The following is a 17,265-nucleotide window of genomic DNA, read 5'->3' on the forward strand; positions in this document are numbered from 1 at the left end:
ATGGTTTAAAATTATTAAAATTAATATTTATAGTATTCCATATATATATAAAAGAGAAGTATGAAGCGGAGATGTGGCACTCTAAAATAACTTTAATCTCATTATCTCTTCTCTCCTTAATACTTGCATGAGTTGGCAGGGGCAGGGTGGCTCCAATAAGACCATCTCAGCCTGTGAACCTGAGAACTTAACCTGGTGAACTGATCCTAGGACCTGTTCATCAGTGCTCTCAGTAGCTGGGATTGGGGATGTTGCTTGATAATCTGTTGGCTTGATAACTATTTGACTCAAGGCACGCCTTTTATTGGCTGTAGTTTTCCTAGGTCTTTTCAATGGTTCCGAGTTTGCTCCCGACGAAGTCTCTGAAGATGCAATTCTCTTCTTTCCTTTTTTGCCCGAGCTAGTAAGGAAGTTCTCAAAATCCATATCTGCGAGGCAAAAATAAATATGTCAAAAATTGTTCAAAATAAGCAAAAAGAAGATGGAGGATAGTCTCCCACTTAAGGAAATTTACCATAGCTATCAGATGAAGATGAAGAACTATTATAATTACTAAACTCCCTAGAGCAAGTGATCATGAAGAGATCATAGATATTTAGAGGAGACAAACCCCAATCTTGATGGTTCGCTCTATCAAAGTTAGTACCGTATTACTGTGTAATTCTAAAATAAGAACGGTTACAGCTTAATTGTACGTGATGCTCAGGATACCAACTATCAAACCTTTGGGCTATGCAATCTACACAATTCTAAATATAAAAATTATACTGGCTATCCTTAAATTTAACTAGGGAAGTACGCTCGACACTAAGTACTGCGTGAGACCATCCACATTTATTACCTCGGTATGCTTCTTCTTTAACGTCTTGAGGGGCTATTTTCCTCAAGAAGTGGGTACAAACCACATAATCCTTGTCTTCTTTGTCGGTAGGAACATGAACTTACTGCCACTTTGAATATTTTGGGACTTTGAAGTCACAAGTGGATTGTTAGCTGCCGAGGAGATAGCAGATTTTTAGGTTGATCTCGTTCAATAGGAAATTGACTGATCTCAATCTAAATGGAAGACCTAAAAGGATTTCGTGTCGTTTCTCCATCTCGGGAGTTGGAATAGGCCTCTTCATAACCGATGTCAATACAAATAAGCAGAATAGTTAAGTGCCTATAGTTAGTAAGTTGAAAACGCAAAACCAAGTTTTTTGAGACAAAGGAATACTTACGTATGATGCGAAAAGCAGTTGTATTGATTAGAGCGAGGCCGAATGTCTAGAAGAATTCATCCTTGATTTCAGTCTTGTTGGGTAACCTCACGATGATCCTTTGATCATTCGTTTGGGTCCCGAGGTAATAGAAACCACCTGCTCCTTGCTTCCTTGCGGGACAGGTCTTCACAGTGTAAAAAATATAAAATTTTAAGTGGGCTTGGACACTCCCGCTCCAAAATTTGGTATAAGACCTTTAGGTAGGCCAAAATTCTGTAAGAACTCGGAATTAACTAAAAGGGGGCAATTTCGAGGTAATTGCAAAACTCCTTGTAATAGTCTTTCAAAGGGAATATTGCTCCAGCTCTGATGTGCTTGAAGCTCCAAGCGCCAATCCCAGACGAGCCACTAGTGCTACAACCCTCTTCTCGGATTATTCTTTCAGGGGAAAACAGCTAAATTCCCATTGAGCGACAGACCTAATACGACATCCTTTCTTGTACTTGATGCCACAAGATCTTAGTACATCGCCAACATATGCTCCTATGGATATCTAACTTTTGATTCGATGAGTATTGCTTCGAAAGTGACTATGGGATCTTGAGGATTCTTAGATTTTCGAGCTTTAGAAGTCATAATTTTAAAATTTAAGTCACCTGGTGAAAAAGCAACAATGACTCGAGGTAAAAACAAGGGTCTCGCTAAAAGAATAGAAAATAAAATTTAGGGTTCAGGCCAAGCGCATCTTGCAGAAAATGACGTTTACCCTCAGTTATTTCTTGCAAATATCGCCTATAACGACTTGAAATCTCGTCCTGATTGGTTTTAATTAGATGATCCCTAATTTTGGCATCATTTATCTCAAGAATTGTTTTAGGTACATAAGTTTTGGGTTTGAATGGAAAGGCTAAATTCTCAGGACAGTCAGTTTCTAAGAATTCTGGGATTGTAATTTCTGGAATAAATTATGTCATTCTTGTGGATGAGTGTTATCCCAATTTTTAGAAAAATTAAATACTACCTAACCCAGAAATCTATGAATCGAATAACCTAAAATTTTCCTTAGCCCTAAAATTATCCAGACAAACAAAATAAAAATTACCTAAAAAGTAACCAAACAAAGTGGATAAAGAAACAATCAATCACGAGACGAGACTACAAATACAAAAAAGAAAGATATTAGAGAGAAGGAAGTGAACCACTTACTGTTTTGCTGAAGATTTCTAGGCGATGAAGAACTTTGCGATTGAGATTGTGATGACTGAAATGATGTGCCCTGAAAATCTCTGAGGTTAAAAATATAATCTGATGAAATACGCAGGAAGTAGGTCAGTGACAGTGAGGGCATGTAAATTGGAAGGGGAAGTAATCGTGATTTGTAGAAAAAATAAGGTCTGAAATGTGAAAATGGTGAAATGAACTGTTAATTTCAATTTTTGTACCCTCTTATTGATCACTATTAGATCAAAAGAAATATGATCTCACAGATGAGAACAGTCAGAACATTTAATGCTAATGATGTGCCTCGAAATTCTAAATCGCCAAAAACCCAAAAGCATGCAATTTTTCAAAAACGGGTTGATACGATTATACCCCTGTAATCATTTAAAAAATTCTTTTTAATTAAAAAGTACTTTTATGGGACAATTGTTATACCCAAAATTCGGCAATATTCTAGAAGTTGACACGTGACCTACAGAAGGAATATGAATCAACTCTGAGGATATAATAATGTTATATCATTAAATGCAGATTAAATAACTCGTTACTATTAAATAAAAGTTTGATAGATAATATTCAAAACTCGTTGAATATATAGTCTTAAGCGAGATAAGGATAATATTCTGAACTCGTTGATAGATAATATTCCTCGAGGTCTTGGTTTTGTGGCAAGAACGACAGCTGGCTTGGTTTTGGAAGAAGTACAAATGAGTTGTTGTGAAATATTTCAGCCTATGATTGTGGAAGTTATTAGCCTCAAGGAAGCTTTGAGTTGGATTAAGCGCCACACTTGGTCAAATATTATTGTCGAAGTAGATTGTCTTCTGCTTGTTAATGATCTTAATTGTTTTAAACATATGACCTCTCCTTATGGCTATATTCTTGTGGATTGTAAGGCTTTACTTGATGAACTTGTGCCAATTTCTTTATATTTTGTTAAACGTTCAACAAATTGTGTAGCTTACGCTTTAGTGCATGCTTCAGGTTTTGATGCTGATTGTGTTTTCAGTTAGGAGTCCCTGTGGTATCCATAATTTTGGATGATTTCAAAAAATAAAGAGCATTTTTATTTTTAAAACAAATGAACAAAAGAGTTGCTACAAAAGGAAAAAAATGAATAATGAATTAAAAATAAAATATTTAAATAAGATTAAAAGTAATAGGTAAATATTGTTGAGAAAAAAAAATTAATAATAGGTAAATAGATAGTGTAGAAAATAGGATTAAAAATGATCTATTTGAACAATATCCCTATTTTGTTTTTGGGCTTTTTTCATTTTTACACTTCAAATTATTATTATTATTTTTTTTTTGTATTTTTACGGAATTCTACATAGAAAATCATATTGCAACTAGCGCTGTAACCTAAATTGCAACAAAAAATCGTATATAAACTCCTATTGCAACTAGCGCTGCAACTACTTTAGAAACTCAAACCGTAAATTTGAAAAAAAAGAAAAAAAAGTTAAAAAAATAGTATAAGGGATAATTTTTTTTTTTTTTTTAATAAAAACACGTTAATTTAATTCTAAAAATTGGGTGATAAAAGAGAGGTTGTGGAAATGGAGAAGCACTCACTCCAACAAATTCCAATCTTTCTGTGCCCAAATCATCCCCAAACTCTCTTTCTGTATTTCTCTCTATTCAATTCCCATGTGAACTTATAAGAGAAAGAGATCACCTTTTCTCTTTAGCACCAAAAACAATAAAATAAAAAAATAGGGAGATCCTACGCAATTATACAAAAGTTGAGGGAATATTATGAAAATAAATAAAAAAAAAGTTAAAGGAGAATAATAATTATTAAAGATTTTCTCTTTTCTTTTATATTATTACCTTTATTAACAGTTAAAACACACCCCTAATCATTCAACCCCACTCACTTCTCTACTAACCCTTTTATTTTATTCTATTTTATTTAATTAAATAAAAAAAAAACAGAGAGAGAAGGAAGAAGAAGGAAGGGGTCCCTTTGGGTTGAGCTTCGTGGTACTACCAACCAAACCAACCGCCATTTTCTTCAGCTTCAAGCTTCCTTTTCAATTGGTAAGCAACTATGTCCCATTGTACTCATTGCTAGAAAGAAAAAAGAAGAAAGAGAAAGAGAAAGAGAGATAAATAGGGAGATAATGGATGATGATATTGGTAGTAAGAGAAGAGTTGGAACTAGGAGTAGTGTTGGTGTGGTTTCAGGTTCTGTTTGGGAGAGTAGGATGAAGCATGATGAGGTTAGAGGTGGGATTAAGGTCTTCATTGCTGGTGAGGAAGGTTTTGAAGATCAGTCTAATGGGAATACTCCTTCATCACCATCAGTATCAGTATCATCACCGTCTGGGAATAAGTTGAGGAAAGGTGTTGGAAATGGCAATGTCGGTGGTGTTGGTGGTGGGAAGAGGAAGATGTGGAAATCGGAGAATTTTGATGGTTTTGAGAGGAGTCCGATTCAGAATAACAAAGGGAAGAGTGATGAACAACAGGTTAAGGAGGTTAGTGGGGATGGAGCAATCAAGAGGAGTCCGATTCAGGGGAGGAGGCTTAGATCTGAGGGGAATGTTGGTAATAAGGAATTGGTGAAGAGTCCAATTGGGATGAGGAAGACGAGGTCTGAATCGTTGAGGGAAGCTAGGGAATCCGGCGAGGGAATTGAGAGGAATTCGGTGCCTGCGGCTCCGTTGAGGAAGGCCAAATCGGTTTCGGTTTCGGTTCCGGCGAGGGCCAGTGTTGGTGGTGGTGAGTCTGTGAATGGAATTGGATTGGTGAAGGTGAAGAGTGAGACAAATGAGGTGTTGGATGAATCAATGGATGGGTCTGTTGAGGAAATTGAGAAAAGCCCAATTGAGAATGTGAAATCTGGATCTGATGAAGGTTGTAAGGAGTTTGGTGTGTGCGAAGAAAAAGTCATTTCTAGCAATGTGCAATTACTGAAATCTGCTCCAAAATGTGATGATGAACACGAGGAGGAGCAAGATGAGGAGGAGCATTATGGTGATGAATTTGTTGAAGGAGAAGAGGAAATTGAGGTTGAGAAGAAAAGTGTTGAGGAAATTAAAAAACCAGAGTCAGTACCAGAAGAACCAGAGCCAGAATCAAAGCCACCAGAACCAGAACCAGAACCAGAACCAAAGCCAAAACCCAACAAGATTGTCTATGGAGAAAAGTTTGTGAATGAAGTAAAGAAGGTCCATTTTGAAAGAAGAGATGTTAAGAAGCTTCATCAAGCTTATCAAAAGCAACCAGAGCCCATGTCTTTAAATGTGAAAAAACAACTTCCTCCTGTAACAAAAAGGGCCACTGTTCATTCAAGTTTCGCTAAATCTTCTGCATGTGAGTGTTTTTTTTTTTCAATTCGTTGCAATTTTCTCTCAATTGCTGCTGTTTTTTAGTGAGGCTGTTTTCTTTTAATTTGTTCTGCTCATAAGTATTTAATTCTTGCATTAATATCAGCTGCAGCTTCAGATGATTACCATAGTTTTCCAGAAAACCATAGCAGTTTACAGAGTTTTGGTGAGTTATAGTGCCTACAACTTTTGATCCTAATTTCTTTTCTGAATTATTTCGATTTTGGGTATTCAATGACTGCCTCTGTTTCTCTGTTTCTCCTCTCAGTGGATTTGATAATGTGGAAAGAGATATCAAGATCAGTTTTCATCTTTGGAATTGGAACATTCACTATAATCTCATCTGCCTATACTAGAGATCTCAACATCAGGTTAGTAAGTTCTGAACCCTGATAGAATAAGAACATGGTGAATTTGGTCATGTGTAAAAGTAATCTAATAAACAGCTATCAATTCAAACCATATTGTAAGAAGTAAAATCATAGGCAACAATTGTAGTGCTTATTGAGAAGGTATTTTAATTATTTAGTTGAGTAATTAAACCATTTATTTTAATTTTTTAAAATGTAATGAGAATAACTAAATCAACCAACAAAAAAATTTCCAATATTTTCCTTGTTCAAGTATATCTCTTCTATCTAATGTGTTACATGAGCAAAATAGCATGTCCTCTGTTTCTAAATAGTGCTGAGAACTAAAATTTTGTTCTGGATTCCTCTTCTACAGCTTTATTTCTGTTCTTTCCTATATGGGCCTTGTTTATCTTGCTGCCACTTTCCTCTTCAGAGCTATTATCTGCAGGTAATTCCTTATTACATCAACCATTAACAAATTGATCAAATTAACTTTCTCATGTTGACCAAACAAATGACATTTGCTTTTCTTTTAACATCACCAGGGGAGTTATAGACACAGATTATAAAAGATATGTACTGGGTGAAGAAGAAGCAATTTGGTTACTAAAACTTGTGCTTCCTTACTTAAATGAGTTCCTGCTAAAGCTCAAGGCTTTATTTTCTGGTGATCCTTCTACTACAATGAAGGTAAAGACCTTTTCTTTTTCTTCTTATTTTATTATTATATTTGAATCTACTTTTGTCTTAAGAAGACTACTAAAAGGATGGGAATCTGTGACACTGGCAGCTGGCAGTATTGCTCTTTGTTTTGGCCAGGTGTGGCAGCTCCATAACCATTTGGACAATGGCGAAATTGGGTAAGTTTGATAAGAATAAAGTCAGTTTTTCATACACAATCATTTCTAGTGTGAACAAAAGTTTGTGTTTTAACTTGACCAACTGAACATTTAAAAGTTTCAACCTTGTTTTTACCCTTTTTCCAGTTTTGTTGTTCTCTTTCCTCATTTTGCTTAACTCCCACAATTGGATAATTCAACTACAGTACCCCAGAAGTTACTGTTTCTCAACAAGTGAATTTCTTTTCCTGACAGCCAAACATAGATCCATAGAAAAATGCCAAAATCTCCCAAGAAAACTTTTAATGTTTTACTGACACTTGGTTGTGCTAAATGTCACAGGATTTTTTGGGGTGTTCACCGTACCAAAAGTCTGTTCTCTGTATTCTGCTCAGATAAGTGCATACGGTAAAATTCCTGGAAAGTTAATAATATCTTTGTTTGTTAGTTCAAAGCATGAAATGACTCATATGATTCACACGTACACCTTGTAGACACGTGGTCCACCATTATTGGACTTTCAGTTTCTGCATAATCACCAGTGGGTGTGACATGAAATTAACATTAGGTAAAAAATTTGTTTTTTATTTTTTCTAAAAGAAAAACATAGGGGAAGATTTGATGGGTCCCAAAATGAGTTGGCTAACAAAATTTGATTATATGCTATCATAAATTTTTTGTGAGCTTATCAAAATTCTTAATGATGTTGTTTTTATTTTTTTTATTTAATGATGTTCAATTATGATTTTTGAGTGGTCACATGACATAGTTCTTTAACTCTACATGTTCCTTTGTCAATAAAGTGGACTTTTAATTGAGATCCTTTACTGTTGATTAACGGCTATAAGATCTAGATTGATCTAACGGCTAAAAGGTTACATTAGAGTTTGTTGGAGAGCCCTTGTGGTGTTATGTCACACTCTGTCTGTGGTTCTTTAATTCTTGACTCTTAATGCTGAAAGTGTAGTCCTCCACCTCAACATTGAGAAAATAAATGTTTTTTCTTTTGGTCGATTGAAAATAAATGTTAGAAATTATTGCTATTGTTTGTATTGATTTTTTTTTTTTATGAGAAACTAGGTGTGTGAGTACCACTTTTTTTGTTTTAGTAAAAAAAAAAATTGGCTCCTTTCAAAAATAAATAAATAATTAAAATAAGTTTGGCTTTTACTTTTAGTAATTCTAAGCTATTTGTCTGCATATAGTTTAATTTAAAAGGGATTCTATGTTAAAAAAAAAAACATTATTAAAATTTTATCCAAATGACTAGTATGCATCATGTATAAACTTTAACACTTTAGACTAACATTATTTTGGAAAACAATACTAAAAAGTAAAAATCTAATTTAAATAATATATTAAGAAAGGATTGTAGTGAATATAAATAAGATGGGTGAAGTTGTTGTTGTGGTCCCTTCCTTCTATAAACATAAAGGAAAAAAGTGTGTTTTTCTTTGAAAAAAAGAAAAGAAAATGGTTGCCCATTAAAGTCTCTATATCTAGATTCATCCTCATCCATCTTCTTCTTTTTTGCCCTCATTGAATTGGCATTTTGCTTCAACCAACTAAGTCCAAGACTAGCTAAGTTTGTACAAATATAGTTAACATTTAAACTCATTATCCACACTAAAGTTTTTTTTTCTTTTCCAAAATTGACCTTAAAGAATTTTTAAATTAATTGCTTATATTGACACACATATTTTTATTATTGCAGCTAAATTTTGGGTTCGACGCTTTCGCGATGCTTGGGATTCTTGCTCTCACAAGAAAGCTGTGACCGTGGCGGCCTTTCTTCTTGTATGGAATCTATCGTCTATCGTCGCTCGCATTTGGGCAGGTACTGAAAGAAATACTTTAGTGCAATGCAATTTATCAAAAGAGTATTGTTATTGGGCACTGAGTGCTTTTAACATTTCTCTTATCAAAATCTTTATTTAGTTTAACTACTTCAGGTTAGTTCAAGTGGTCATAGGAAGATGTATGTGTTAGAGATCTTGAGTTCAAGTTTCAGGTTATACATTATAATATATAAACCGAAAAAAGAAAAAAAAATGTTTAGTTAGTTTGACCTTTTTGATCTTTGCTTTTCAGTGTTCATGTTGTTTGTGGCCTTTCGATACTATCAGCAGACTATGGTGATAGATGATTGGGTAGAAGAAGAGAGTGCAGAAGATGAAGAAACGTGGCACGATCCCATTGGAGGAAGGAGACATTGGCAAGTCCCACCAGTGCCACCCACTTTAGTCGACCATAATAAACTAAAGAAAAGATCATAAATATATAGAAACACATACATTGTATGCCAATTATTTATTTATTAATTCGTTTTCTTTTTTTCTTCTTCTTAATTCTTATTATTGTCCTTTGTTTCTTCTATTCTTTTAAATCTTTTTTCATTGTAAATATTGGATAAATAGTGACATTTTCCTTGTCCTGCTATAATAATTGATGCTTACATTATTACATACAAACAATGTTCAGTATCATGATATAATTACATATGAATTAATTTGCTATTATTTAAGATAGTAAATTTAGTAATATTCTATTACTATAGTATTTAAATATTATTCTTTGCCATTATAATTTATAAAGGAAGAAAAATTGTAACACATGGCGCTCCGATCCGGTGTTTGGAGAATTTCCCATTACATTTTAGGGAATATGGAAGAATATAATCAAAATAACATACAATAGGTTTCACCAATACTAATAACTAATATAACTAATACTGTTATTCAAAAAAAAAAAAATATTACTAATACTGACTATGATTGTTTATCTTGTTAAATTAAGCATAAAAATAAGTTTGTTTGCAACGTGACAGAAGAACTAATTTACAATACTGTGAATAGTTCAAGGATCAATTTTAACAAAATAAAACGTTCAAAAAAAACAATAATACATAAATGGGATATTGGCGGCTAAACCATACTTTACGCTTTGTAACACTTAACCACAAAAACTAAAATTTTGGCGGCAAAACCTACTGGACGTCTATTCTTTTTTGCACTGTACACCTCTATCCAAAAATCACAGTTAAGTGCCACAGTGTACTATCCACGTGTACACACTTGTACACATAGCAAATTTTCAGTGGTCCACGTAATATTAATTTTAAAAAATAATTATAAATATTTAAAAAATTAAAAAATTAAAAAAAAATATTTTTTTTTTACTTTTATTTCTTCTTCTTTCTTCTTTCTTCTTTCTTCTTCTTTTTCTACAGAACCCCTCACATCCATCTCTTTCTCTCTCTTGTCTCACCACCGGAGCCGAAGCACCTAGATCAGAGGTGGAGGCGGAGTTGGTCGACGTCGCACAAACCCTCCGTCCCATTCTGTTTTTTTTTCTTCTTCTTTCTTCTTCTTTTTCTATACCCCTCCCAACCCTCTCTTTCTCTCTCTCGTCTCACCACCGAAGCCGAAGCACCCAGATCGGAGGTGGAGACGGAGTTGGTCGACGTCACACAAATCCTCTCTCTCTCTCTCTCTCTCTCTCTCTCTCTGTGGTGGTCGCTGGAGTTGGTCAACGTAGCACAAGGGGGTCGGGGGTGGTCGCTGGGGTTGGTCGACGTCGCACAAGGGGTCGAGGGTGGTCGCCGGGGTTGGTCGACGTTGCACAAGGGGGCACAAGGGGGTTGGGTTTGGTAGGTTTTTTAGTGAAGAAGAAGAAGAAGAAAAGAAAAAAGGAAAGAGAAAGAAAAGAAGAAAAGAAAATAATTTTTTTTTTATAAATAATTTATTTATTTTTATAATTTTTAAATTATTTTTTATAAATTTTTTATTTTTTTTTTAAAAAAAAAGTAAAAAAATGTTTTCAATTTTTTTTTTTTCTGATTTTTTAATATTTATAATTATTTTTTAAAATTAATATTACGTGGACCACCGAAAATTTGCCACCAGTCTACTATGGCACTTAACTTTGATTTTTGAACGGAGGTGTACAGAGCAAAACAGAATGAGAGTTCAGTAGGTTTTGCTGCCAAAATTTTGGTTTTTGTGGTTTAGTGTTACAAAACCTAAAGTTCAGGTGGTTTAGCCGCCAATATCTCTTCATAAATAGTAGTTCGAGAAACAAAAATCTTAAATAACTTTTTTTTTTGTGATATAAAGAGAGACTACCATATAATTTAGGGATGTTCATTGGACCGCATTCAATATTTTTAGGCCTATCCAAATCTAATCCAATTATATATTGGATGTCAGATTTTACCATCTGATCTGATTCAATTAATTTTAGACATCCAATTGATCCAACATCCATTGAATGTTGGATTGGATCAGTTCTATCCGTTGGATGTATTTCATATATATTTATTATTTTAATTTAGCTTTATTCAATATTTTAGACCTAGCATTTTATGGATCAGATCAGATTCATGTAATATTTTAGGTTCAATATGTATTGGATCCAAAAAAAAAAGAGTAAAATTTTAATGTAAATTTTTATAGATACATATATATTTTAAATATAACAATATAAAATCTAATTATTCATCAAAACTAAATGAAAATACCAATTAGTTTGATTGGATGTTGGATGTATTTGATTTTTGGACACTCCATCCAACATCCGATCTGATCCATTTGAATATTCAAAAATGATATCTAATCTGATCCGATTACAATTGGATATCCAATTGTTTAGCGGTCGGTTGTAATTAGATCGGTCAGTTGTCATTGAATTATGTATAATGCTATACTTATAATTTTTTTTTTGGCGCTAGTTATGGATGTTTTTTTTTAATGAAAATAAGGTTAGCTGTATATAGTTTTGTTATTATATATTGTACAAATTTATAAAAAAAAAATTATTTATAAAAAATATATATAAATAATAAATAAAATAAAAATTTGGGAATATGCGGTTAAGGCCAACTCTAAGGAGGCGGCAAATTGATACTTTGGTGTTGAGGATTGATCCAAGGAGGCTGCAATTGTGACTGCAAATTGAGGGTTTGTCTACAGTGCACGGCATATATGCCGTGCACTGTAGCCACGACATGTCTCTTTTTTTTTTTTTTTTTTTTTTTTTTTAATAATTTAATTAATATTTATATTATTATATTTGTAAAATTAAGAATTATTTTTTGGGAAATTTTTTAATACACATTTTTAAAAGTGATGTACGAATCTACTCCTATTTATTTCGGCACCCAACAAACTTTTTTAGTCTATTTTTTTTATATAGTAGTGTATATTATAATTATTTAAGACATCCTGTAAAATTTAAAAAAATTTAGAAAAATTTAATACGCCGAAAATAAAGCACTTCTTTAAAAGTGGTGCACTGATTTACTCCTACCTGTTTCGGCATTCGGGAGACTTGTTTAGTCTTTTTTTTTTATGGTCGTGTACATTATAGTTATTTAAAACATCTTGCAAAATTTTAAAAAATTTAAAAAAATTTAAGATGCCGAAAATAAAATTCAAACTTTCTGTTGCGTGACTCTTTTATTTAGAAGAATACATTGTAAAAGCACCTTATAATATTTATTTTTGTGTAAATTTAAATGTGAATATCATAATTTTTTTTTAATTATAATTTAAGTAAAAATTTATTATATTTTTTTTTATTTTTTTATATTAAACAATAAAAATAATTTTTAAAATTGAACACATATTAAAATTAATATGATATTATTTTTTTAATTTATTAAAAAATTAATATAATAATAAGGAATATTTTTTTTAGTGTAATTTTTGGTGTTGTGGTTGGAGTAGAAATAATTTTTGACACCAAATTTGGTGATAGTGTAACACCAAATTTGATGTCTCTTTGGAGATGCTCTAAGTTTAGGGATTTTTCTTTTTTGAAAAAAAAGAATTAAATATTATAATTTTTTTTTTTTGAGAAAACTAAATATTATAAAATTTTGAGACTTAATAAAATATTAAAAAAATTAAATTGAGAAAAATAGAATATTAAATATTATAAAATTTTGATACCTAGTAAAAAGTTTTAAAAAACTAATTAAATAATCAAATGTTTATTAAATGAAAAAATAAAATAAAATACATAATCACTATTTCTGGATACTTCTCTCTCAGACTCACACACCTCATACCTTCTCTCTTGGCGACGGGGACGGCAGCCCTCCTTCCACCTGCACCGGCCACGGCCTTTCTCAGCCTCAGAGCCGCAACATTCTCGGCCACTCTCTGGTAACGTTTTCTTACAGGGGCTGTTTGGTACACAGTTTTCTCTCTGAAAATGACGTGTTTTATTTACCAGGAAAATCAAAACCTAGCTTGGTGAAGCCCTAGCCGTTCTCCACTTGTTCCCTTCCTCTTCACTTCACTGAGCCAGGTATCTCTCTCTCTCTCTCTCTCTCTCTCATTTTCTGGTTGTGATAAGTTTATGTGTATGTATTGTTATTTGCTTAGTGTTACTTCTTCTGGTTGTGATTGCTATGGTTAATTTCTGTATTGTATAATAAGATACTATGAATGAAACCCGATTCCGATTCCAATTAGCTAAGGTAATACTTTTCCTCTTCAGCTTCAATTTCAACTTTAGTTCAATAAAACTTTTTTCTGTGCGTGTACATGTATAATTTGCTTTTGTCATTCTTTCATAGATATCGATAAATATTTAATTTGGAACTGTTCTTTGCACCTATTGATCATATCACAATGCATTAGATTGTTTGTGTGAAATTCAATGTATAAGTGAGTGGGTCTTCTTAAATTTTGATTTTATTAGATTCCATGTTTGAAAAGTTTCTGAATTTTTTGTAATTGAAGTGATTTGCCTTAGGTGATGCTCTCTATTTTGTATCCTGAATTTCTTAACATTGAAAATTTAATCGAATTATGAAGTCCATATGAATTGAGGCAATTGTGTTTTAGTTCTTAACACTGATCCACGAATTATTGTTGTTTATTAGATTAAATCGAAGGGAATTGGATAGTTGGGTGGAAAAAAGTGAAAGCAATTTATAAAGGAAAGGAGGTGGAAGATCATGAATTTTTTGGGAATGGAACAGTTTTTTGAGATTTACTTTTTCAGTGTTTGATTTATATAATCAGATTTTGTGTCTTTATGCATTTAAAAGAAAGTTTTGATGTGACTTAATGTATCACTTGTAAACACATTAGGTTAGGAGCTGTAATAGGTTTTAATGTAGTTTTGTGAAGGGTTTTTGAAAATATTCACTTGTGTACATACTCCACTTCTCCAATAAAGACAACACCAGAGCTTTATTTCCCAAATTAAGAATGAAACACCATGTCAATGTCTAGCATCCCCATCAAATCCTTGTAGTTATTAATGCATAATCAGAATAGATCATGGGAAAGAGATTTGTTAATCATAAAAGTCATTCTTGTGTTTTTGTATATTTTCTCTCCTAATTTTATAAGTTCTATTGGCTTTTTCCACTAACCCTAATCTGCTTTTCATATTCTATCTAAGCAGACACCTATATTTTTGCACTTAGATATCTTCAAAAGATTCGGCGATGGGCAAGCCAAGTTCACGGTACTACTATTATGACATTAAATTTCTTTAGCTTATGATAAATTAAATTGTGGGCTTTCAAGGTACTTATTTATATGGAATGCAGGTCGGAGTCCACTAAGGCTGATCGCAAGTTTGAAAAGAAGCTTGAGTTTTATTCCAGTAAGTTTGGTTCTATGTAGTTTTATGCAAACCCTCTTTTCAAGTCTTCCTCCACATTATGTATTAGTTTTGATGCTCTAGATTTCAGTGTTGAGTTTGTACTGTGTTGTCGGATGTAGTGCACAAATATTAATTATAGTTTGCTTGTGTTGGATTCATTGAACCTTACTTAGCAGTCTCTTCCTAAATTCTTAATGCAGAGGTTAGGGATACTGTCGCCACCTTGAGTGCCCAGAAGACTATTGCCAAGGTCAGAATTTTGTTCTAAAGTCATTCGAATACCCTAATTTTGTTTTATACATATACGTATATATATAGTTAATGAGAATTTCTAAAAGGTACTACTAGTGTTTAGCACCCTCATCGGTGCCATACCGCTATTGGTGTAATTAAGTATCGGGTCCCATATAACTTAAGAAAATTACTTTTAAAGAATATCGTTAATCAATTCCGGGGCGCCACTTATAGAAGGTGTTGGGCACTACTGGTGCCGAATAACACAGGAAAATTTTAACTGTAAACTTAAACACTCTTAAAAGAATCCATTTGTCAATCAATTTAAGTCTATGACCCCATTTTGTTTGGATAAGTTCAGAACTTATGTTACTTTTGGGATTTTGGAAGTTAATAATGAGAAATGTAGTTGATATTTTGTCTTCTTCAGGAAATGTAAATAGCGTGTTGTTGATTTTAAATGGATCTTTATTGGAGTTGCGACATTGTGTTTGCTGTTTGTGCTCATTTGTTCTTTCAGGCATTTTATATTTTTTCTTCTTCCATCGTATGATTGTGTTTTATAACAATACCTAGGAGCCATCATCCTTATTTGAGAATATTAGTTAGTATTTAGTACCTTCACTATACAGTATATTGAGATATGTTACATGTTCTTACCAGAAAAAGAAACTTCGAAGCCGTCAGAAGAAGCTGAAACCATATGACCTCTCCGCTCTTACAGAGTTCCTTCCTGAATTGAAGAATTCTCAGAAACAAACTCCAGCTGAGTTTAAGCTAAACTGTAAATCTAGGCAAAAGCTAATGTCAGTATTTAAATTTGAAGGATTTGCTTTCCCTTTCATATAGTTTTTCAAAGCTTTTTCATGCTTACTTGTTTGTTTCATTCATGTTGGCTCTCAGACTAAAAGAAGCAAAGCAAATGAGTACGGTTCTTAACCATCCTGCGTTCCAGTTGGATCCCTTGGCTGCTCTCGCCCAACACTTGGAGAGCACGCAACCAATTACAGAAGAGAAGCCAAAGCCAAAGAAAAAGAACAAGAATGGAGGGAGGAAGAAAAAGGATAAGAAATCAAAGTCTTCAACTGGACCTGAAACTATGGATATGTAACTTGACAAGTGATGCCGGCATTGTTCATACAAGTCAAAACAACTTATCAATTTTCTTTTATTATCAGCTCTTAGTAGCGGCGGGATATGCAAATTACCAGTACTCACTCAGGTTCAGACTTCAGAATCGGAGCAAGTGTTTAACCTATGGAATCAATCAGGGGAGGAACTTCCTTTTTGTAACAATGGCTTTATTAGATTGGTATTAAATGTTATACATAAGTCTAGAAAGTTAAGAGTGTGTTTTGATTCTACAAATTAGGCTGTTTTGTTAGAAATATTGTTAGTTAAAGTTAGAGTGTGTTTTGATTCTACAAATTAGGCAGTTTTGATTCTACAAATTAGGCAGTTTTGTTAGAAATATTCTACACTAGGGTACCATTTTTGCATATTGGGCCCAAAAACTCGACCTGCTTGGTAAACTTGTTCGGGGTAGGTTGAAAAATACTACTATTATTAATCAATTAATCAAATTTACCTCTAATTTTATATTTAATTGAAACATATCTCTTTTTATATGTAATATACCTAAAATATCCTGACATAAGAGAATTACATGGAGAGTATTTTGAACTGATAGGGGCAAAATTGGTATAATGTTTTAAAAATAGGTAAAAATGATAGACATTGAAAAAGAAAGTAAAAATAAAAGAGAACAGTATAAAAAAGGTATAGAGTGTAATTTCCTCAACTTTTCCGGCTTGGATGGATCAGAATCGGGTTCTAGGCTATTTTCCATTTTCGACTCTTAATATTATTATTTTTTGAAAAAATTACATAGCCTTAGAGTTAAAGGCGAGATTCAAACGAGGAAAGGCTTACGGTGGAGAGATCCGAAGATTCTCGAATCGATTAACCTTTGGAACTGTTGCTGAATCCATGGAGAGGCAAGAGCCTACAATTTTAAATTATTTATAGCAATAACTTTCGGTAATTTAATGTCTATCAATACCGATATACATGTTTAAGTGTCGGTATTTGTACTGATTTAGTGGAATGTCAAAATCTCTATTATATTTGGCACTACTTTATTCTTTTCTTTTTTATTTTAACTATTTCTTTATTCTTTTTTTGTGTAAGAAAGATTTTTTTTTTCTATATATATAAATTTGTGCAGCTGGTTTTTTATTTCTCTTTCTTCTTTTTTTTTTTTTTTGTGTGAAATATTTCTCTTTCTTCTTTTACATATATAACTATACTAGAAATTTTAAAAAATATATATGTTTTTTTTTTTCTCCAACAGAATGCAAACTAGTCATTTGTGTTTATATATTATACTACTGTGTCCTATCATTTAAATTGAATAGTTTTTTTTATCAAGATAAATTGAATATTTTAATAT

The 17,265-nt window shown here is 32.6% G+C and overlaps 2 protein-coding genes and 1 long non-coding RNA gene across 7 annotated transcripts in view; 2 read left to right on the forward strand and 1 right to left on the reverse strand.

Moving 5' to 3' along the window:
* The window catches only part of LOC115725129 (uncharacterized), a 54,148-nt gene extending 37,729 nt beyond the window's left edge, over positions 1-16,419 (forward strand). The window contains exons 1-7 of one of the 3 annotated variants that reach the window (XM_030654562.2): positions 12,981-13,120; positions 13,207-13,265; positions 14,376-14,438; positions 14,524-14,579; positions 14,780-14,829; positions 15,477-15,619; positions 15,717-16,419. In XM_030654562.2, the coding sequence (XP_030510422.1) occupies positions 14,419-14,438; positions 14,524-14,579; positions 14,780-14,829; positions 15,477-15,619; positions 15,717-15,924 (477 nt within the window). In that variant the 5' untranslated portion in view covers positions 12,981-13,120; positions 13,207-13,265; positions 14,376-14,418 and the 3' untranslated portion in view covers positions 15,925-16,419. Of the gene's footprint in view, positions 1-12,980; positions 13,121-13,190; positions 13,266-14,375; positions 14,439-14,523; positions 14,580-14,779; positions 14,830-15,476; positions 15,620-15,716 lie in introns of those variants that run through there. The other 2 variants (XM_030654561.2, XM_030654560.2) reach the window with 2 other exon arrangements.
* On the forward strand, positions 4,125-9,470 carry LOC115725128 (reticulon-like protein B21). 2 transcript variants are annotated; one of them, XM_030654558.2, is made up of 9 exons: positions 4,125-5,747; positions 5,868-5,927; positions 6,030-6,132; positions 6,488-6,562; positions 6,660-6,804; positions 6,905-6,974; positions 7,296-7,361; positions 8,668-8,790; positions 9,045-9,470. In XM_030654558.2, exons 1-9 carry the CDS (start codon positions 4,553-4,555, stop codon positions 9,227-9,229), a joined length of 2,022 nt encoding a protein of 673 aa, XP_030510418.1. In that variant the 5' UTR covers positions 4,125-4,552; the 3' UTR covers positions 9,230-9,470. The 2 variants fall into 2 exon arrangements, with proteins under 2 accessions (XP_030510418.1, XP_030510419.1); XM_030654559.2 differs by having other exon boundaries at positions 5,874-5,927.
* On the reverse strand, positions 8,229-15,826 carry LOC115725131 (uncharacterized). Of its 2 annotated transcripts, XR_009688542.1 has the most exons (4): positions 15,688-15,826; positions 15,474-15,603; positions 9,023-9,211; positions 8,229-8,793 (listed from the first exon to the last, which is right to left on the reverse strand). It is a non-coding gene; the product is annotated as an uncharacterized LOC115725131 (long non-coding RNA). The 2 variants fall into 2 exon arrangements; XR_009688543.1 differs by lacking the exons at positions 8,229-8,793; positions 9,023-9,211 and adding an exon at positions 11,966-13,130.
* Positions 16,420-17,265: the final 846 nt, after the last annotated feature.

This window comes from Cannabis sativa, chromosome 6, assembly GCF_029168945.1.
Source record: "Cannabis sativa cultivar Pink pepper isolate KNU-18-1 chromosome 6, ASM2916894v1, whole genome shotgun sequence".
Lineage (NCBI taxonomy): Eukaryota > Viridiplantae > Streptophyta > Magnoliopsida > Rosales > Cannabaceae > Cannabis > Cannabis sativa.